Raw genomic sequence first — 23,206 nt, forward strand, 5'->3', positions numbered from 1 at the left:
GATGGATATATATTTTAAAGCTTTTATATCCTAATTGAACTGTTCAGCTGTGACATCCATTTGTAGGCAAGCCATGAAGGCTAACTCACCATGGGTTTTCTGGATTTTCTTAAGGGGTTTTTGAACTTGTGTAAAATAATTAGCTGATTATGACTTGATATGTGGACGTTTTGTTCTAGAACATAAATTACACTTTAATACCTCAAACGTGAATTTTGAAGCCACCATGTGTTTTTAATATATGTATGCAATTTGAAATTCACATTTGGAGTATGATTTTGTGTAATTTGTTGTAGCACAAAATGTCCATATCTTCAAGTGATGTTTACTACAGAATTGAATTTACTTGTACAGGAATATTATATTTTTTTATAGTAAATCTATAATAGTAAATCCAAAACTGCCATTTATAAAGCCCAGAGGGAACCCATGGAGAATTCTCTAGAGAATACTTTGTGAAATCCTACTTGTTTTAAAGGTCTATAAAAATAATATTTTTGTATGTTCATTTGATTATTTAACCAATCTACAGTGTTTTTCTCAGGAAAACTAAGCAGCAACTATGGTATTACCAACAGCAGAAACACAGTGGACAGGTGCAATTTTAATACAAAGACAGTTTTATTTATTTGTTTGTGGCTGAAGTAAAAATGTTCTCTGTTGTCTTAAGAGAACTCAAGTGTGATCCCTTTTTTTGGTAGTAGAACAGGCAACAAATATTACATAAGTTTGGTCAAAATGAATCACTAGTTTATTTTTTGTCGTCATATCGCAGTTCAAATTGCAATTGCAATATCTTTTCAGAATAATCGCAATATAGATTTTTGTGCAAACCTTGCAGCCCTACAATCTTACACTGATTGTTTAAAAGCCAACAATGTGGAATTGCTATATCAGGGTAAGGTCATATATATATATATATATATATATATATATATATATATCATTATATATATATATTTAAAATGCATTCTTGTGGCAGAAGAGATCATCATTGATAAGACAATACAAAAAGCAGCTTTAGAATACAATGTATTGCTTACTACCATATTATTGATAAAGTCAATCATTGGCACACAGTTCACAGCAATCCATTTCACAAGTGAATTTGTCAGTCAGTTGGAGATTTATTATGAGGGCTTGTTTAAGGGCCCATCAATTTACACCTATGCCGGACGTCTCTGGTGTGTTGCGTCATAAACATAAAATGTTTAGGTCACTGTCAAGTTATATATAGTTTAATACTCAATCTTTAAACACATCTTGAGATCCTTTTAGATTGCATTTGCGCTCAGTGTTTTGAACGCAAGAACGTAAAGCATGTTTGTTGTTCTGCCTTTATATGGTGTTTTCACTGTATAATCTGTGTGTTGCTCATACAGCTGAAATTTCAATTACTGCCCTCTGAAGTAAACAGGTGGTACTACAAGCTTGCATTTCTCAGGAATCTTCCTTTTTATTATTGTCCGTGGGCATGCGATTAATTGCGTAAATGAACACGTTATTTTTTTGTAAATTGAATCTCACTGAATTAACGCATTAAATCGACAGCCCTAATTATAATAGTAATATAATCGTGCATCTTTTACTTTTAAACACTCACACTTTTATTTTGACATTCTGAACTCTCCAGGAAGTCCTGTATGTGTCTGTTTGTAGGCAAGTTCACAGTAGTTTAATTCTCTTCATATTCAAATTGTCGTAAAATGCACCTCCGGTGCTGTTCTAAATGCATATAAGTGAACCGAACTTTTGAGCATCTACATCTGAGATGGTGTTCGTGAGTAGCGCTCCGGTATTACGCACCGCGTGAGATACTCACGGATGCAGAGATATGAGCTCGGTAGCAGGGTTTATTGAACAAATGATTGAAACAGTGATGTAAACATTGTGAGTAAATCCAGTTGAACAGAGTGGCAAACAGCAGGTGAGAAATATCCAGACAGGCTATAGACATGATGAACAGATAACTCACAACAGTTATGCTACTTGCAGGCAATAATGAAGACACAGCTATGTTTGACATATTAGGTCTGGAGTCAGAAATGCTATCGGTGAGAACAAAGAGTGTGTGTGTGAAAGCGGGAAATGTATGCAGTCCTTATTTAGCCACTAATGATATGAAGGTGTGTGTAGTCAGAACTCAGGAGAGAGTGAGTGCTGATGGCAGTGAGGAAGGAAGAGAGAGAAACCAGTGGATCCGTGACAAAAGGTGCACGATTGAGGTATATTACTATTAACATTTGTTTACAAATTATTAATGGGTTGAATGGGTTCCCAGAAATAACTGTTCAGTTTAGTTGTAAGATATCAGCTCACTTTTCATTCAAAGAGATCTGAATCCTTTAAAGTCCAGATACAAGCTGAAAACAAATTTGCAAAAAAAAAAAAAAACTGCTGCTGCTTTTCTACTGATGACTTATACTGGAATTGACTTAAGTTTTACATTTATATTGTATTAATGTGTAATTAGAGGTTTGTTTCTTTACATATTAAAGAGTACTCACAATTAGTTCCACACAATGTAAAGATATTCTAAACTGATTATGCAAAAAAACAACACCAGCCAATACTGTTTTTTTTTTTTTTTTTTTTTTTTTTCCAATATTGGAATTGGATCGGAAGAGAAAAAGTGGTATCTGTGCATCCCTAATTGGTGCTAAAAAAAACCTGTTTTTGCCAGTATGAGAGAGTGAAAAGTGAATATAAAATTGGAATATTCTCATTCATGTCTTTCTGGGGTCTGAAATTTGTCAGATATCCTGTGTCTCTGTGAATATATTGGTGGACATATGCATCAGACAGTGTGGGTGTGGATGAAGCTTTGGCACAGGGTGGAAGGAAACACTGTTGTCCAACTGGAGAGTTGCTGAAACCAGAATTCTCAAAAACTTCTAAACCACCACACATATAAAGAGAGAAGGGGACAAGGAGGGAATGTTTTATTAAAGTAGTCACAAAGATTTGAAAAGAATTGAAACCAGAAGAAATAGATCACTGGTCTATCATCTTTGAGAGGGGAGACAGAGGCTGACAAAAAGAGATGGTCACAGATGAGTAAATTTGTGTGCTTATCCTGGATGTCTTAACTGAGAGAAAAGCATGAGATTACGTCCGTAACATACCAACGCGAATTCGTCACACGAGAGACCACATGAACTCAGCGCTCTCATGAATGCGTATACTGCTGCTGAGTGGAAGCAATGGCTTATAGTTAAAAATTAAATGGTGATCTTTTTTTGCACCAAAAGCGATCGTATCACTTTAGGAGATTTTAACTGCTGGAGTCAAAGGGTTGACTGTCTGCAATTTTTGGAGCTTCAAAGGTCTGATCACCATCCACTTGCAATTTAAGGACCTATGGAGCTGAGATATTTTTAGTGTTCCACTGAAGAAAGTCATGTACATCAGGGATGGCATGTGGGAGAGTACTGTAAATGATGAGAGAATTTTCATTTTTGGGTGGAACTATCCCTTTAATAGTGTGGACGTGGCCTTAATTGCATTGGGTAACATGTTCTGTGAATAAAGCGCAATCTATAATAAGCCTAATTTAGCCTACCTACAAAGGAGGCATATTTGTGTGGAAAGGAATGACAATGACTTAATTTAAATGTTTAAGGCCCAGCGACATTTCAGAACTTATTGCACCTGCTTAAACTAGCTTGAGGGTGGTTTGTGAATAAGACACAGGTTTTTGCTCTAATAATACAATGTGCAAAAGTAGAGCAACTTTTTGTTATGTTTTTCAGTGTTTGGAGCTTAATTTAGTATCAAGAAGTACTTTTGTCTTCCTGTAAAATTATCTAAACATTCTTAAAACTTAATTTATGTACTTGTCAATCAAAATGGGATAAGATTTTAAGTCCTGAATCTGACAAAATTAGACTCAAAACAAGGAAAGAAAACTCTGCCTATGGGGTAAGAAAAATAAGCTTGTTTTCTCTTTAAATTAAGTTTATTTTTCTTAATCCATTGGCAAACAGTTTTTCAAAGCAAGACTTAAAATATTATGCCAGTTTGGACTAAGTACATAAATCACTTTAAGAACGTTTAGATTTTTTTTTTATGGAAAACAAGACAAAAATACTTGTCTTGAAAATAAATGTTTGCAGTTAAGATATACGTTTTCTCAGAATGTTCATTGCCTGGGATTCGAACCCATGAACTTGAGTTGCTAGTGCCAGGCTCTACGAGTTGAGCAATAAAACATTTGTTTGTGTTATGGCTTACTTTTCTGTATGTTATGGTTTTCATTTGTTCATATGTTACAGTAGTTTGCAGCTGGAGAACCTTGAAGGAAAGACGTGGACCTCTTTGTACTAGGCTTTTAAAATAAAACAAATGTTACACTAATCGGACCAAAAACAGCTTTCCAGTATTGCAACATCCAGGAAGAACAGTCTCACTCTGGCATTTGATGTTTGTAAAACCAATTTCTAAAGGTGTTTTTGAATCCCGTTTTCTTGGCATAAAGGGGAGTCATTATTCTTCATTTAAAGAATGACATTACATACCCACTTGACTTTTTCCTGTACAACATAAACTAACATGATTTGAAGAATAAAATAATAATAAACAAACCATAAATGTAGGCCTAGTTTGTACAATTCATTTGTTTTTTTTAAAAAGCTGTACAGTGCTTTGTGTGAGGAACAGACCGAATTTGTTAAATCTTCCCTGTCGCCACAGCTCTAGGATCTTGTGTACTTTGCATTTTAACCTTGGCATGTTGTAAATGTTGACCAGTCATGCAAGAACCAAGTCTATTTGGCAACATTGATGTCAACCTTTGTGCAAATGCCAGAATTTACATTTTTGGATGAACTATTCCTTTAACCAGCAAAGCACAGTTCCAAAGATATAACCGTAATTAACTAGGTTAAAGTGCTATCTCTCAGGTAGGTCTTTCAAGGCAGGCTGGAGAGGTGAGGATTTCAAGTCACATCAGCTACTTACTGGGGTACCTCAGGGCTCAGTGCTTGGACCACTTTTCCCTATAAATACATCACTGGCACTCATCATTCAAGCTCATCACTCAAGTTCTTACTGCTACACCGATGACACAACTCTACTTGTCTTTCCACCCCAATGACCCCACGGTGACGTCTCGAATCTTGGCCTGCTTGACAGACAACTCGGCCTGGATGAAGGATCACCACCTGCAACTCAACCTAGCGAAACCTGAACTGCTCGTCATTCCAGCCAACACCATTCCTCTGGGTTCATCCACATAACACCTTCCAAAACAGAAGTCAGAAATCTAGGGGCAACCATCGACAATCACATACCACATCTCAAAGATCATGTAGATTTATACACTACAACATCAGGAAAATAAGACTTGTCCTATCTGAACATGCCTCAACTCCTTGTTCAGTCACTTGTCATATCTAAACTGGATTACGGTAATGCTCTCACTGCCGGCCTACACCACTCCTTGTTTCTTTACCTTGGCTCCAGGTTGCTTCACATATCAATTTCAAGGTTCTGATGCTAGCAAACAGACCAGTCACTGGATTTGATCCAGCTCACCTAAAATAATTCCTGCAGAGCTACATTCCCACCAGAAGCCTGTGGTCGGCTAATGAGCAGCAGCTTGTTGTACCAACGCAAAGAGGCACCAAATCACTTTCCCAGACTTTTGGTTTCACTAACTTGGTGGTGGAATGCCATTCCCAACTCTATCCTAGAAGCAGTTTCCCATTCAGTCTTCTAAAAACGGCTGAAGACACATCTTTTCCATGAGCATTTAACCATACTTATATATATATATATATAATTTTATTTATTTATCTTGTTGCACTCTCTGGATAGTATTTTTCTGATGCAATTGAAACTTTGTAATGCAGCAATTTTCGTACTACTGTCTAATTAATCGCTTGTGTTGTATTATTCCTCTCTTGTAAGATGTGTTGGATAAAAGCGTCTGCCAAATGAATGTAAATTTAAACATATTAAGCATTTCTGTATATTGACTAGCTCTCTTTCCTACAAAGAATATATGATATAAACAAATATGTTAGGCTTGTGGATTTAAAAAAACAGCGGTCAATCATCCAATTAGCCAATCAGAGCGGAGTGCATCTCCTTTGTCTTATTTATGTGTTAAATAAAATTTACCAATGTTTGATTATACTTGTTTTGATTGAGGTTTTCCCTTTTTGCTGGTTTGAGATACATTTTGAAGTGTTCAAGAACCAGATTCAGATAAGAGAAGCTTTTCATGGATTATCCAAAAATCACAATCTCCGTTTTGAATCCTGTCAACTTGCAGTAAAACAAGACTCTCTCTCTCGCTCTCTCTCTGTCCTCTGTTTGCACTGAGGGTGTGGGCTGAGCGCTCGTATGTTGGGAATCTGCAGAATTCCTCAGTGTTTTGGGGGATACTGGGAGGGAAATATTGTTGTGGTTGCAAGTGTTGCCTGCCAAATCTTTGTGTGCGTGTATGAATGTGTGGATGGATGGAAATAAAGAGTTCTGTGTGTGTGTGTGTGTGTGTGTGTGTGTGTGCGCGCACGTTGTCCTCGTACACCCTCGTGTAAAACGAACTGCTTGGATGAACATTGTTCTTCATTTTCTCAAAAAATAATGCCAGACAATCCTGAGCGCAACAAATGGAATTAAACTGGCGAATTGCTTATGTTGCTACAGATTCTTTGTCCTCTTCCTCCCTGTGTGTCTCAAATTCCACAAACCCCTGAGTAGAATTTACCAGATTCAGTACACTTATTGTATTTAATTCAGAATTTTTTTTATATATGAATTAGTGACACAAGGTGAAGACGCACTACAATTTTTGTTTCGCTCAATACCATTAATTTGCATGCTAATGTGGGAGAGTGGGAGCATTTGCGTAGAAGTTTCTTCTTTCACTGCATACCAAAATTCAAGTTGAACTCTGACCTGATTTGCAGAGCTTCAAATGTTACAAAAAGAGGATCTAATTGTCACAGATTGACCTTAATGCAATGAATTGCAACTTCAAAGCTGCATAGTTTGCAGTGTTACAGGAAAATGAAAGAAGTGTTAAATGTACCAAATGGAATCACAAAAATAACTATTGTTATCAAACTTGTTTCCCATTATGTCCTAATTTTTATTAAGTCTGAAGTAACTTTGCATGCTCAAAGCCTAGTGTAATTTTACCTACATGTGCAGAAAGTGAATTTCCCCCAAAAGACTTAGCAAAAGCCAGGAATGAGAGATTGGAAAAGAATGAAAAATAAAGTGCACATATTTTGGAGATTAGCAGATATGAGGACACATGAAAGTTTCATTTCTGAGTGCGTGCGTGAGAGGTTTAGGGTCTCTCTTGGCATCTCCACCGCAGGTCTTGTGATCGGAGCTCATGGGGCGCAATGGCATTAAACCCTAAGGTAGAGGAGACGAGAGAGACGTGTTCTCATGCATTGATAGCCCCTGACAGAGAAAATGGCTGCCCTGTTGCTTTCAGAGAAACCAACTCTATCCCGAGTCTCCATGGCAACACAAACTTCATTCACCCCTTAGTGAAAGGAGAGGAAGAGAGGGCTTGTTTAATGGAGTGATGGAACAGAAGACACTGTATATGACCATTTCATGAGTTTGATCACCCCTCAGGGTCACCCTTCATTCAACTCTGATCCATTGAGGTCACAGGATACTTGATTTACTGGCAGCCAGCGTGTGTGGGTGTGTGGTTTTAGTCATAGTTTGAAGACAAAATATTTTTTTTACTAAACATTAAGTTTTCATTTTTAGAGTTTGGGTTACACGTTGTCATTGCTTGTTGCAATGCAAGTTTCCAGCCACAAAAAGTAGAGATCAACCATATCCGTTCACTTTTTCAACCGTATTGGTTCCAGACTGGTTTTTTTCTCATTCATAGTTTCCATAGAGATTTTCATTATATTCTTCATAAAAACGTTTTAAGCAATGAACCCAAATCAATCACCTCTGAGGTGAATCACAAGATTATTAGCTGACGTGTAAACATGTATTCACCAAACTGTTTTGTTCAGGATAAACAGTTTGGTACCCCCATCAACCGAACAATTCCAGTCATTGCATTTACAAAATGTAATATTTAAAAGTCTGGTTTTCCACTGTTGAAAGTTTCTCTTGAACTTGTATAGCAGAATATAGTGCAATACTGCTGCTGCTGTTTTTCTCTTGTCAGTATTAAAATATTCAGCCATTGACTGATCCTAAACCGTATTACTGATGTTTATTTAACTAGATTTAATTTTATTTATTTGGGAGTTCATGTACTAGTGACCTTTTTAATGCAAGCTCTCTCTCACACACACAGTAAAAGATTAAATGGATCTACCAAGAATGTAGCCTGTGTGACAAGGGTATCTTTAAGATATTAGAGCACAGAAAGAGCTTATGATTGGTGACCTGCTGCCAATACTCTCAGTTTTAAGGTTACAACTTTGCATGAATATACAATGCTTTGATATCAGCTTTGTTTGTCAGTAGAAATGGTAGCAAAATGTGTTTTTAACTGCACATCTCGTTAAATGTACACCCATAAAACACTAAATAGTTAAACACAATGATTTTAGATGTTTGAGCAGCTGATGTTCATTTCTGGTTGTTCTTGTTTCATAGTTTGTTTCCTTCTATTTATTTCTCTCTGTAGGTGGGGTGGGTATTGCTGCCACTCAGCTATGTAAAACGGTAAATGATGTCACAGTGTTTGGCACCGCCTCCGCCAGCAAACACGAGGTCATCAGCCAGGGCGGAGTCACGCACCCCATCGACTACCGGACACGTGATTATGTGGAGGAGGTCCGTAAAATAAGCCCCAAAGGTGAGCATAGACAAAGATTAAATCAATGTGTTAAATTTATAGTTAAACATGAGTGGGTTATGAAAGACTTGTTTGTGCAGTTTTTTTTTTTTTTTACATTTACTGCAGGTTTTCGAACAATGTGTCCTAACAGGCACTTGCGATACAGCGACACGTTTTTGTGCTTACCAGGTGCAATCTCAACAAGTGACAGGACATTTTCTTTATAAATGATACATTGGACATCATATATCTCCCTGGCTGTGATGGTCACATGGGACAAAAATTTAGTGTGGACAAATTGCTGTAAACGTTTTGCATCTGGTCTGGACAATGTTCTTAAAAGTTTAGTTCACCCAAACACACATTCTCTCATTTACATTGGAGCTACAAAGGTCTGATCACAATTCACTTCAAGTACTGTATATGGACCTACAGAGCTGAGATAGTCCTCTAAAAATGTTTGTTTGTGTTCTGCTGAAGAAAGTCATACACATCTGGGATGGCATAGAGGGTGAGTAAATAATTAGAAAATGTACATTTTTGGGTGAACTATCCCTTTAATGACTAGAAATTAGTCTTTGAAAATTGCACTTCCTTTGGTATTACTGTATGTGTGTAAAAGCCTAGCATATTCCTGTTGTATTACAAAGTATCCTCTCCAGTATAGTAACATTGTTTATGTTTGTCAAAAACACATTGTAAAAACAATACGAATCAAGCGAATGACTGTCAGGACACTGCTATTCTGTTGTGTGTACACAAATCAGAGAATGTTTGTATGTGAAAAATGTATTACCTTTCATGTTCAATAGATCATTTTATGGGTTTAAACACTCATGCCAATTTAATCTTGAAATGTAGGTTTCCACTCTGCCTTTAAGTGTGTATTTTGGTTTATCTTTGTATGTGATATTGTGAGGTTTTGTGAGTGTTAGCTGTAACAAACACGCAGCCCAATGAAAAGTTGTTATCTTGTCTTATAACAAGGAGTACAAAACAATGTATTTTTTGATTTGCTCTTTCACTGACTGAACATTTTATTGATTTTACTTCTATGAACATAACAATCGTAGAAATATAGTAACACAGTATCACTGATGACATTCCTTTCTGACTAAAATTAGCTCAATGTTAACCCATCAAGAACAGTCTATTTAAAAAAAAAAAAAGTTTAACCCATTGTTCATGGCACAAAATCCCACAGTAAGAAAATCCGCACAAATACAGAGTTGTAAATGGAGAGTCTGAAAATCTTGGTGCCTGACAATCTTAATCTACGTAACTCAAAACACTAAATTATCACTTTTAGTTTTGCTAACGTTAAACTATTGAAATCTATTAAAAGTTGAGTCTGCTGTTCTCTTCACGTGAGGAGTTTTATTTATTTGATGCAAGGAGATTGATGCATATATATGAGTTCCAAATCCATGCTCCGTTCCATTTCAGAATGCTGTCTTATGGCGGTCACACTGCCTTAAGAAGTTCCCCGCCGTCGTGGCTAGGACATTGTACAGGTATCAAAAATGGCACGTCGATGCGGTTCAGGTGGCAGACAGGACACACAAAAGTTACCAAGGTTTTTTCCTTCAAGAATAAAGAAGGCTCGTAAATAATTTATGTCCTTTTGATAATGATTTGGGTCGAATTTAATGGGAAATCTGCAAGTTGCAATCTGGGCGTGACAAATTTTACCTGCATCCGGAGTTGTAGCTGGGTGGCACAGACAGGGAGCGGCGGTGTGTATGGGCGGTATGTTTCGATTTTAGAACACTGTCATCCACCAGACATGTCCGATGTGCTTTTGTAGGGAGTAAACGGCATGGAAGCTCACTTGGTTTTGGAACAATATCTCGAATTATGTGTAATCATTTGATGGTTTTTACAGTGGCCAACCGATATGGGTTTCTTTCTGAATGGCTGATGATATCCAGAGACAACATTTAGTGAATCTGCAGTACACAATGTATACCATAAATTATAGCTACAAATTTTCTGAAATTTAAACAAAATATTCAATACAACAGCAAAATTTCTGAAATGTATTTAATAATAATAATAATAATAATAACTTTATTCTTATATAGCGCCTTTAAAGCAGCTTCTCAAGGCGCTTTACATAATAAAACAAGCAAAACAAAAATACATCACAAAAAAAAAAAAAAAAAGATACAATAAGTCAAATAAAAGCTAGCCTAAAATGCGTTTTCAATAAAGATTTGAAATTACTTAAAGACTGTGCATCTCTAATATTTGAAGGGAGTGCATTCCAAAGTCTAGGAGCATAGGATGAGAAAGCCCTATCCCCTACAGTACGCAACCGAGTCTGTGGGACTGCCAATAGACCAGCTTGTGAAGAGCGTAAATGACGCTTGGGTGTGTATAAAGTTAAAAGCGCAGACAAATACTGCGGTGCCAGACCATGCAGTGCCTTATATGTGAGCATAAGTATTTTAAAATCGACTCGAACTTGACCGGAGCCAGTGCAAAGACTTTAAAATAGGTGTAATATGCTCATTTCTTCTGATTCCAGTCAAGATCCTAGCAGCAGAATTTTGAACACATTGTAATTTGTTCAGTGTGGTTTTTGGAACTCCAGCAAGAAGTACATTGCAATAGTCAATGTGAGAAAAAACTAAAGTATTGATAAGCCTTTCAGTCACAGAGAGGGATAACATAGAGCGAAGTCTGGCAATATTTCTGAGATGAAAATAAGATTTCTTAACAATGTACCTACCGCACATGAGAGTCGAAGGACAGACTAGAATCAAATATAACTCCCAAGTTTTTTAACTTAGTCTGTGCCTCCAAGTCAGTCCCATCTATGTTCAGAATTAGTGAACCAGCCTTACGAAGCTGATGAGGAGTGCCAATAAGCAAGAACTCAGTCTTATCATTATTTAGACACAAAACATTTTGAGACATCCATGTTTTTATCTCAGAAATACAGTGTGTTAAAAAAATGAACATCCAGATTTTGACCAGGCTTAGAGTGAATATAAATCTGAGTGTCATCTGCATAACAGTGATAATTAAGTCCAAGTGATCTTAGTAGCAGTCCGAGTGGAAAGATGTAAATGCTAAAAAGTAAGGAACCAAGAATTGAACCTTGGGGAACACCCGTACGGACAGAACCAATCTCAGACCGAAAACCATTCATACAAACAAACTGTTTATGATGCGAGAGATAAGATCTAAACCAGGTTAATAATCCTGGTATTTGACCATTTTACACTGTTTTAATGTATAGGTATTTGAAAACTGAGTATATTCCCACTGTATGCAGGTACATTATCAGCCGTTTCCAGGCCACACTTGGCATCACAAATACTGAAGTATAGCAATTTGTAAATGCAAGAAGAGAATTCATTGAGTAACGTAGCATTTGTGTTTCTGTCTGTGTCTGTCAGGATTGGATATTGTTCTTGATCCTCTTGGAGGCTCTGACACCCATAAGGGCTACAACCTCCTGAAACCAATGGGGAAGCTCATCAGCTACGGTAAGATGTAAACCTTGATATGTTCATGTAAATTTTGCCTAATACCACAGTTTTAAAGTGCAGTGTCATCAGTTCACTGTAAAACCTAATTTTCGTGATCTGTATTTTTGTCTTTGTTTTCCAGAAAAAAATATCTAAACATCTTTAAATCAGGATTAATTTACTTTAGAAGCAGATTTGCAGTAGATATTAGGTTGAGACTTGTTTTCAGAAAATATATTGTGAATTAAGTTTATTACCCCATTAGCAAAAAGTTAAGCTCAGTCGACAACATTTGTGGCATAATATTGATTACCACAAAAATGTACTTTGACTCGTCCCTCCTTTTCTTTAAAAAAAAAAAGGCAAAAAATTGGGGAGTCCCATGGCGCCATGCGAGGGTTGGAAGTGTGAACCGAGCGCTATGCACTTTGCTAGTTTTTAATACTTTTGTCATAAGCCGGTGAGATTCTATAAACCCTGGTAACTGTTCTATGAAGACAATATGTCAAAGAATTAAAAAACCTCGGGCTCTGGAGACATTAAGACATTTGCGTGGTACCCCAGACAGTGCCGCAGACCAGGGACTCTGTTTGGCCGGTGCGATGGGAGAGATTCAGCATCAGCTTTCAAGCATGTCAGCAATGCTGGCGAAGGTCGTAGCGGACTTGGAAGATCTTGCTGTAATACGTCGATCGATCACTGCCATGGAGACTAAATTCACTGAGATAGTTACAAGAATGGGAGATGTTGAGAAACGGATAAATTATCTGGAGTCATTGGAGGGGGAATTAGCTTCTAAACAGCTAGCGACCAAGACAGACTTGCAACGCGTTTGGAAAATGTTGGAAGATTTAGAGAATCATAGCCACCAAAACAACGTCCGAATTGTTGGAATTCCTGAGAATGAAAAAGGTTGATATGGTGAAATTCATTGCTCTTTCCGAGTCCGCTCGACATAACTGGCCATAAGCTGGAAATCGAGTGCACTTACTGAGTCCAGGCTCGTAGATCCGCTGAGGGAGACAGGCCCCGATCAATTCTGGCCAAATGTTTGAGATCATCCGATAAAGATCTTGTGTTACGCAAAGCGAGGGGTAAAGGAAGGCTTTCTTGGACGAATCACATTTTCTTTTTCCCAGAATTTGCGAATTCTATTCAAGGAATGCAAGAAACTCTTACATCAATGGAAGGTCGCTTCGCAGGTTCCATTCACACTGATGTTCACAGCCAAATTGAGAGTAAATATTAAGGATGGCCGCAAAATATTTACATGCTCACAGCAAGCAATGTCCTTCATAAAGTCAATGGATCGAGTAAGCTATTGTGTGATACTGTCTGCAGCCGAGTGGACCTGACTCACTGAACATTCACTTGACTGTCTGAGGAACTCCTGATTTATTTATTTTTGTTCTGGTTCCACCTAGTGGCTGGAGTTTGTTTTGTGGAATAGCAAACCTTTGGAACAGTTGTGGATGAATCTACACTTCTATGTGTTTATCCCTTCTATTGGCTGGAGTTTGTTTTACAGATTATTTTCTGTTGTGTAATTCTGTCTCACAGAATTTGTATAGAAGCACCGGGCTTGAGCTGTCGCCGGGGCTCTTGTAGGCGTACATGGACTGTTTGAGTTTAGAGGGATGGACGCTGGTTGGCACTGTCATGCGTGGGGTTAATGCGCACATTTTTCTTTTTTCTGCTTTTTTTTTTGTTCTAAGGAAGTTCAGGGTTTGTTCTAATATTGGAATGTGTCTTTTATAATTTAGTTTTTGTCACACAATACATTTTTTCTAATGTAAAATATTTCTTTTTTTCAAAATGTCAAATGTTAATGAGTGGATTGTCCCTATCCACATGGAATGTCAATAGGTTGGGGCACCCCATAAAAAGGTTATTTATTTTCTAAAACATAAGCAATAAATATGATGGTGTTTTCTTTAGTGCTGGTTCAAGTAAGAGCAGGGGAGTAATTAAGTCGATAATTAAACATCTACAATTCAAATGTCTCAAACAGATTAAAGATAAATTAGGAAGAGTCATTATTATTTTAGCAGAAATTCAGAGGCAAAGGTTGATTTTTGGCTAATATTTACAAACTTAACATTGATCAGGACTATTTTATAGATCTTAAAGTGATGTTACAAGCTGCTATTTTGTCACGGAAAGTGGAGTTTTGGCTATTCAGGGCCAGACAGTCAGTTGGGGGACAAAGCAGGGAAGCTTTTGGCTAGATGTATAAAGCAGAGGACTTGTTCTACCATTCCCTCAGTGAAATCTGCTGGTGGTAAAATATTTAACTCAGCCATTGATATTAATAATGCTTTTAAAGATTTCTATCTTGATATTTATAGTTCCACATCTTCGTCCACTGATAAAGATATTAGATACTTTGTGGAACCATTAGAACTCCCTAAGCTGATGACGGAGCAAAAAAATAGATTTTTTTTTAAAAATCTTATGCTACAGAACTGGCTCCACTTTGTTAGAGGTTTATACTGAATCATTAAAGAATGGAAAGTTAAAGACATAAAAATATTGTCAAAAATTCTGGCTAACTGATTAAGTAAAGTTATGACATGTCTTATAGATCAGGTTGGGGTTTATTCGGGGCCGCAACTCTTCTGATAACATTATGTGTTTCATCAATATCATGTGGTCAGTGGCAAATGATCAGACTCTGATTGCAGCAATCACACTTGATGCTGAAAAGGCGTTTGATATGATAGAATGGATCTTTAACATTTTAGAAATATATGGGTTCAAGAATACTTTTAATGGATGGATTAAGTTACTTTATAGACACCCGGTAGCATCAGTACAAAAAAAAATTATTAATTTCTGATAATTTTACTCTGGATAGGGGCACCCGGCAGGGTTACCCTCTTTCCCAATTACTGTTCTATCTTGCCCTGGAACCATTAGCAGCAGCGATAAGGAGGATTTTCCAGGGGTGATTGCGGGAGATGTGGTGCATAAGCTTCTGCTTTGCGCAGATTATATTTTATTTGTCTCTGACCCTTTTAAATCTACGCCTTGCCTCCACAAGTATTAATTCCTTTTCTAAGTTCTCGGGATACAGAGTTAATTGGTCTAAATCCGAAGCTTAGGCTCTGACAGCGTACTGTCCGATAACGTTTTTTCAGCCGGGTGCCTTCAGAAGCCCTAACATGGCATAAAGTATTTGGGTATTTTATTCCCAGCAAATTTGAGTGATTTTTAGTTAGTTAATTTTGACCCCTTTAATAAAAAGGTTTTCAAGCGATATGGGCAGGTGAGCTTCATTACATTTATCTATGATTGGGAAGGTTAATGCTATTAAAATGAATTGTATTCCAAAATTCAACTACCTGTTACAGTCACTCCCTACAGATGTCCCCCTCTTTCAAGCAATTTGATAGCATAGTGAGGTCCTTCATTTGGAATGGGAAACGTTCCAGATTTCTTTTCAGTAAGCTTCATTAAATAAGTGTATTAAATTGAGTGTTGAGATCCTTTGAAAATCTGTTTCAACATTTTGGGATTCCCAGACCTCAGTAGATATTTACAGCTGTGCCACCTGCTCTGTACTATTTTTGGGAGTAGCATACACCCCCCTAAATGTTGATTCCATGTAGTAATCAACAAACCCTAATATCAAGTCAAGTCATTTGAAGTGGTTTTATTGTCGTTCAACCATATACAGTTAGTACAGTACACAGTGAAACGAGACCATGTTCCTCCAGGATCATGGTGCTACATAAAAACAACATAGGACCAACACAGAACCACATGAGACTACACAGACTAAATAACATACTTGTATAAAGTGCATGTGCAAACGTGTGCAAAAAGTACGGTACGGTACAATAAATTACTAAAAATTAACAGGACAATAGGCACAGTGAGAGACAGTAAGGGACAGTGCAGCGCCGACCAGTACACAGTAGTGCAAAAGATTACAGTTTCTAAAAATGCCAAATGTAAACATAACATACTATGATATAGTGTTCTCAGTTATTGAGGTAGCAGCCAGGTATAAAGTGACAAAATTAAAGTGGAACTCGGTGTGTGTGTGTGTGTGTGTGTGTGTGTGTGTGTGTGTGTGTGTGTGTCAGTCCAGTCTGAGAATTGAGTCTGTAACAGCTTCTTCCCTAAGCCATCACAGTCTGGCCTCGAGGGCCCGAATGCTTCGGTACCTCTTGCCAGACGGCAGGAGGGTGAAGCGTTTGTGTGAGGGGTGTGTCGGGTCGTCCACAATGCTGGTTGATTTGCGGATGCAGTGTTTTTTGTAAATGTCTTTGATGGAGGGGAGAGAGAGACCCCGATGGTCTTCTCAGCTGTCCTCACTATCCTCTGCAGGGCTTTGCGGTCCGAAACTGTGCATGTCCCAAACCAGGCAGTGATGCAGCTGCTCAGGATGCTCTCAATATTCCCTCTATAGAATGTAGTGAGGATGGGGGGTGGGAGATGTGCTTTCTTCAGTCTTCGAAGAAAGTAGAGACGTTGCTGGGCTTTCTTGGTGATAGAGCTGGTGTTGAGGGACTAGGTGAGGTTCTCCACCAGGTGAACACCAAGGAATTTGGTGCTCTTGACGATCTCCACAGAGGAGCTGTCGATGTTCAGCGGAGAGCGGTCACTCTGTGCTCCCAAGTCAACAACCATCTCTTGTTTTGTCTACATTCAGAGACGGGTTGTTGGCTCTACACCAGTCCGTTAGCCGCTGCACCTCCTCTCTATATGCTGTATGCTCTCTAATATGACTGTAAAAATGACCATATAATCAACTTTACAGCTCAAATAACACATGCGTTTTAACAGAAGAATTAATGCAAGTGCTTTAATAAAATTATAAGCTTCACATTTATGTTTAAAACCCTCCAAAAAATTGGCCAAATATTTGTCAGCATGACACAGTACCACAAATTAGGGCGGCACAATTAATCGAAAAACTAATTACGATTACGGCTGCCATGATTATGTAATCGTGAAAACTGACAATTACAGCGTTCAATTTAAGTCTGCTCTTGTTGCATCAATGGCTTCTATTTACAACGTATTTTTGCAGTGGTTGAATATTCTAACCAATAACTAATGTGTCTGTTGAGCAATGAAATGGCAATGGCCAGTCAGAGCCACTTAGATTAGTCCTCCATCCTATCTGTAATGGCAACTGATACTAATGCGCAAGTTTTAAACCATCGAATGCCCAGATGCATGCTTTATGTTCTAGCTCTGTTCGCGCAGCACACCAATTTATACTGTATTTTACTATGTTAAATACACTGCAAATGAGCAACACAACAAAACTAAAGCGCTCCCGTTCTATTTGAGGCACAGACGCGGTGTAAATAATTGATTTGTTATGCTGATTTAAACTGCTTTTTTTTTTTTTTTTTTTTTTGAGCATTCATGAGATTACAGAAATTTGTGTGGAGCGTTACTGAGCTCACGTCGAAATGCAGATCTCAAACAATGTAAACCTGCAGTGAGTGACAGCAGTCAATGTAATGGGAGAGTTTGTCGTGTTGCTCTATTTCTGTGTTCAGTTTATTAAAAATGTAATGACAGATTTGTTTTTTCATGTTAAGTAAGCCAATGTGAATTTGATTTGCACAAAATAGAACAGTTAAGCTGAATTATTTTATTGCCAAGTGTGTTTTGGAGGTGTAGACAAAGAATATGGCATGAATGGCATATTTCAGGAATCACCATCTTTATCACGTCTGCTCTTATAAGACCCATTTGCCACACAGCTGGTATTGGTAACTTAACATTTTCACAAATCGCACAAACTCTGTTCATCAGTGCAACCTGTGCAAACAATGACTTTAATTCCAAAGTGCAACCACTGAGGCCAAAAATTATCTAACGATGATCTTTCATGAACAAGATCGCCATTTGAAGATCTAACGGTATTAATGGTCCCCTGTCCCGCCACTAAAGGGCTTACTGAACGCAGTAACTTGGTCAATTTAAATCAATATTGAATATGCCATATTATTTACTGTACATGGACTAATAATTTAAGCAGTAAGTAATTATTAGCAATAATTCAATGTATTCTATACCATATATATCAATTTTAAATATTTTTATTTGCCTTCCCTGAACAAATATACAATACAATGCTTAAAAGATGCATAAAAGAAACTGGGGCGCAGCTCATATCCACCATTGATATCTGCTACTCCAAAGAACCACACAGTTGCTTAATTTGTGACGTCGTGGTATTTTAACCAATATTAATAATCGCGACTACAATATCAAGAGCAATAATCGACAATTATGATTTTTGCTTTAATCGTGCAGCCCTACCACAAATGCTGATGATTAACTTGTATTGAACCTGAAACTTTGCTTCTCAAGTAATATTAGTTCTCTGGGTGTTTTAGATATTTTTACTGGAAAAAAGAGCTGACTTAAATATTAAGAAATTATTTTTTTGCCGTGTAGAGCTAATTTTTTTTTTTTTACTGGAAAAATTGAATAAACCCCAGTTGACACTGGATAAAATAGCTTGACAGTGACGTATGACAGTAAATCATCTTAAACACAATACCTGGAACAAGACCCCCTTAAAATCATGGAGGTCTGTTGTCCCACCCAATCTCTCTTTGTCCCATCTCCTTCTCCCAGTTTCTCTCACTCACTCTCTTCCTCTATCCTGCTTTATCAGAACAATGGCTCCTCTATCTGACGCAGAACCCAGAATGTGTCCGAATGTAGCAGACTGGGTCAGGTCCAAATCTCACTCCAACTCAGAGCTGGCTTTGTGTGAATGTGTGTGTGTGTGTGTGTGTGTGTGTGTGTGAGAGAGAGAGACATTCATTGCTTTATAGTAGCATTAGAGGAGGAATAAATGTACACAGAGCAGGGTCAGAAATTAGCCAAGGCTCACTGCCAAAATGCCACTAAAAGTGAAGAAATTGCCCCAGATATTAAAACTTTTGGGGCAAAAATGCCACAGAGGCAAATTCATCTGTTATAATGTTTTCTAACATTTTGATGTTTTTCATAATACTCTACTCTAGGTTTTTCTAGTTATGGGTCGAGTTCCTCTGCAGAACTTGGTGACCCCCCAAAATTAAGAAATTCCCAATACTAAAGAGCTAAATACTGCTTTTGGGTAGCGTTAAAGGTGCTCTCAATCTATGGTGATTGTATCAAGTGCAAATCACTCTTAAATCAGTTCTTTCTAATTATGGGTTTACAAATCTGCTCAAGTGATTTAATTATCAGAAACAATCTTTATATCACAAATGACTGGATAGGTCATTGTGATTCATTGATTGAACCCTGATGTAAATAATAATATTATTATTTATAATAATAATAATAATAATAATAATAATAATAATAATAATGATAAAAAAAAGATTCTGATATTTCTACAGTGAATTAAGTACTACATAATTTACCCTGTGTTTATATCCTTTGTTTTGGCAATATATGGGGTTCTAATTTCATGCGAATAAATCACCTTTTGAAGTGAACAGAGCAATAGAAATGGGATCAGTGTAGAGAGTTGGACAGCCAAAAGAGGAGCATGAAAATGAAAGAGCGGACATGCAAAAGACAACGACAAAGGGAGAGGATAATCGTGTGGAGAAACACTAAAACGAGTGAGAGAGGGAGTGGTAGACTTGGGAAATGGTGTGAGAGGATGTGCGGACAGTGAGAGAATGAAGACGGGTCAAAGAGTGCAGTGTTGGAAAGAGAAGGCAAGAGGGAAGGAGGGACAGAGAAGCATGTCATTCCTCTGTAAATGAAGAACTCTCACTGTTGGGAGTCATTAAGTAATAACTCAGCCGTTGGTGAACCACACACTCATATTACATGCAGAAAATGAACTAGCACAAACACTTATTCATACTCAAGAACATGCTCACAATTCAGAAACCTGAATTAAAAAAAAAAAGCTTTACATTCTTGGACCTATAAATCATAGTAATCCATTGCCAGAATCAAGCACCTGGATCCTGGAACTGGATCCTTATCCATGATCCCCATGTATCGATATATAATAAAGCAATGTAACAAGCAATAGGGCCGTTGAACTGAATTTCAGTCCTCTAATTTGATTGGGCAAACACTGATGAAAGTATTGCAGCCCTGGGATGCTTTACTATTTGTATTACTCTGCTTGTCTGTGTTTGCTGGGTGCCAGACAGGCTTCCAGTCTGTTCAACACACAACAGTTAATCTTTTTTTGACTTCATTTTGGAAAAACATTTGTATTGAAACTAGTTACAATCATGTTGTAGTACTAAATATCAAATCGCAGCTCTGCTGATATTTAGCACCACAGCTCGAGTGCAAGTGTGACATTGGGTTTAAAGCATCTGAGCCGGAGTCCTAACCACCCTGTCGGGGTTATTTTGCGACAATGACCGTTATAAAGCTGACTGTACTTTATTGTGCTGCAAGACTACATACCCAATAAATGGGCATGAAATATTAATTTGCATTGAAATTATTAGTGGTTTACCGATATGGGTTTTTCTGTGGCTGATACAGATTCCAATATCTAGAGGGCAGGATGGCCACTGTAAATGCAGATAAACAATACAATGTACCCACAGCAATATTATTTTCTCAAATTTGCATAAACTTGAAAAGAAATCAATCTTGAAAACAAAGTGCTGACTATCCATTGTCAAATCTATTTGAAGATTTTGGATTTGACACGAGAGAAAATGAACACTTCTATTAATTTGGCCAAGTGAACGCCGTTATGGGCCAATGCAGATAATTGCAAAATGGTCAAATATCGGCCAATCAATCACCCTGGCTGGTATATCGGTCTATCACAAAAAAATCTATTCAATGGCCGTTTAATAAAATGATTTTATACAACAGTTCGATAAACAAGGAATTCATATCGAGTTACTTACATTTTAGACACAATATGGCCAGTTATTTTTTTTATTTTATTTTTTTTATTTTCTATTTTTGCTTCAACCAAAATAGCTGAAAATGAACCCAAAGAAGGATCGACATTGTGTTGCCAAGCAAGTGGAGTGATACAAACAGTGAAGCATCCCAGTGCTGTTATACGAAAAGGCAGCACTCTTGGAGTGCCTCTTTTCCAATCAGATTAGAAGAATTCATGAACTGTTCTAATTATGTCTTTTGCTATTATATTTTTGGCAGGTGCCGCTAACATGTTGGCGGGCCAGAAGAAGAACCTGTTTGCCGTGGCTAAGACCTGGTACCAGCAGTTCTCTGTACACACCCTCAGCCTGATCCAAGGCAACCGATCTGTGTGCGGGTTTCATCTGGGATACCTGGACTCTGAGACTGAGCTCATTTCTCAGGCCATGACGGCGATTCTGGACCTGTACCGACAGGGCAGGATCAAGCCCCGAATTGACTCCACCTACCATCTAGAACAGGTGAATAATATATTGTGTGACAGTGGGAATTTGAACTGCTGCATGTGTGATTGGAAAAACATGAAAGTATTTCTTTATGCATTTGTGCCAGAATGTTTGAAAATCCATCTAATATTTACCTTGAGCAGATCGATGTGTGTGGGTGTTCTTTTGCTCTTGTCACCATCCATGCCTTGCAGTCATTCTACCTCTTTAATCAAGCTTTCTTTCTCAATCACTCATTCTTTCATCCATCTTTCTCTATTATTTCCTGTCTTTTCTTCTCTCTCCTGTTGCTATGGAGACGTCTCTTCCTGCTTACAGTAAGTCACGGTGAATGAGACATGTGATCGATCTGGGCTTTTATTACTCATCACACTTTTGTGTTATTAAAGGTATGCTAAAGGATTAAAAAGTACTTTTGCAGTCTTGTAAAACAAAATTATCAAATTTCACATTTGTTAAGCGTTCTGTTTGTTCATAAATCTGTTTGTCTGATTTTCTTATCAGGAAATTCTGGTTTCCTGTCTCATTCTCTGTCCTCCTCTGTCCACAAGTCAATCGTTAGGGCCAGTTGCTTTTCCCGTTGCTAGGAGATGGCTCGCTGTTGCCGTGGCGCTGGTTGTTAGGTAGAGAGGTGAATTAGGGAGAACAAAACGCAAGAGGTAGACAGGTGACCAGAGAGGAGCTGAGATCTGTTGGACATTCAGTGTCTTGCTCTCCATACCACAGCCAGAGAGGGAAAGAGAGCAGATATATGCTCTGTTATATTTTTACGTGTATAGTGCTAGACTGATGTTATCCAGATTGGGCTATGTTGAGATTATTGGCAACAAATTGTGCCTGCTTTGCCAATTAACAAGTGGTAGTTCCCCCATCAATAGATGATGCACATTTCAAATCCCCAGATTTTATTTATTTATTTTTATTTTGGGGGGTTACATTATTTGTAAAATATAATTTATTTTTTTATTTTTTTTTTCCTGCAATTTGCTATTACTCAATTACTTGTATAATTACAAAATTAAATTTATAATGGCCTAAAGATTTGTATATTTATTTTTTTTACTACACATGCAAACAAGAGAAGAACAAAGACAACAAGAAATGGATATGACTGAACAAAAAATTGCAAACACACATAATGTATGAGTAAACCACAACATCAACGGTTTTCATAAATCTGAATAATTGGATGCATTTGTATTAATTATGGATGCAAGTATATGTAAACATGCCATAATATCAGTGGACATGTTGTAATTAAAATTTGGGCAAAATCTTCTACTGTTTTCCAGTGGAATTTTAATAATAGGATAAAATGGGCAGATTCAACTCATATCAACTTTATTGACAATTAAAAAAAATTTGCTCAAGTTTAAAACCTCAACTATTATTTCTCTGGCTGCCGTTCAGTCTCTAGACATATACCTGGATAGCTCGCTGAATGTCCAAGTCCTTCAGTCTGTATCGCGCACACTCTGTCTCTCTCTGGGTCTATGCGAATAGATTCAGCTGCTTGCCCATATTTCTATCGCTTTATCGCTTACGGGTGAAGTCTCAGTTCTCCATACAGTAAATTCCTTTCAGTTTTT

At 37.5% G+C, this 23,206-nt stretch overlaps 1 protein-coding gene across 1 annotated transcript in view; it reads left to right on the top strand.

Annotated features, from left to right (window-relative positions):
- Nucleotides 1-23,206, top strand: part of LOC127647835 (synaptic vesicle membrane protein VAT-1 homolog) — a 45,647-nt gene that overhangs the window by 15,950 nt on the left and 6,491 nt on the right. The window contains exons 3-5 of the mRNA XM_052132323.1: nt 8,630-8,800; nt 12,190-12,279; nt 21,391-21,632. Of these exons, the coding sequence (XP_051988283.1) occupies nt 8,630-8,800; nt 12,190-12,279; nt 21,391-21,632 (503 nt within the window). The remainder of the gene's footprint in view (nt 1-8,629; nt 8,801-12,189; nt 12,280-21,390; nt 21,633-23,206) is intronic.

The sequence above is a fragment of the Xyrauchen texanus genome, chromosome 8, assembly GCF_025860055.1.
Source record: "Xyrauchen texanus isolate HMW12.3.18 chromosome 8, RBS_HiC_50CHRs, whole genome shotgun sequence".
NCBI classification, from domain to species: Eukaryota; Metazoa; Chordata; class Actinopteri; order Cypriniformes; family Catostomidae; genus Xyrauchen; species Xyrauchen texanus.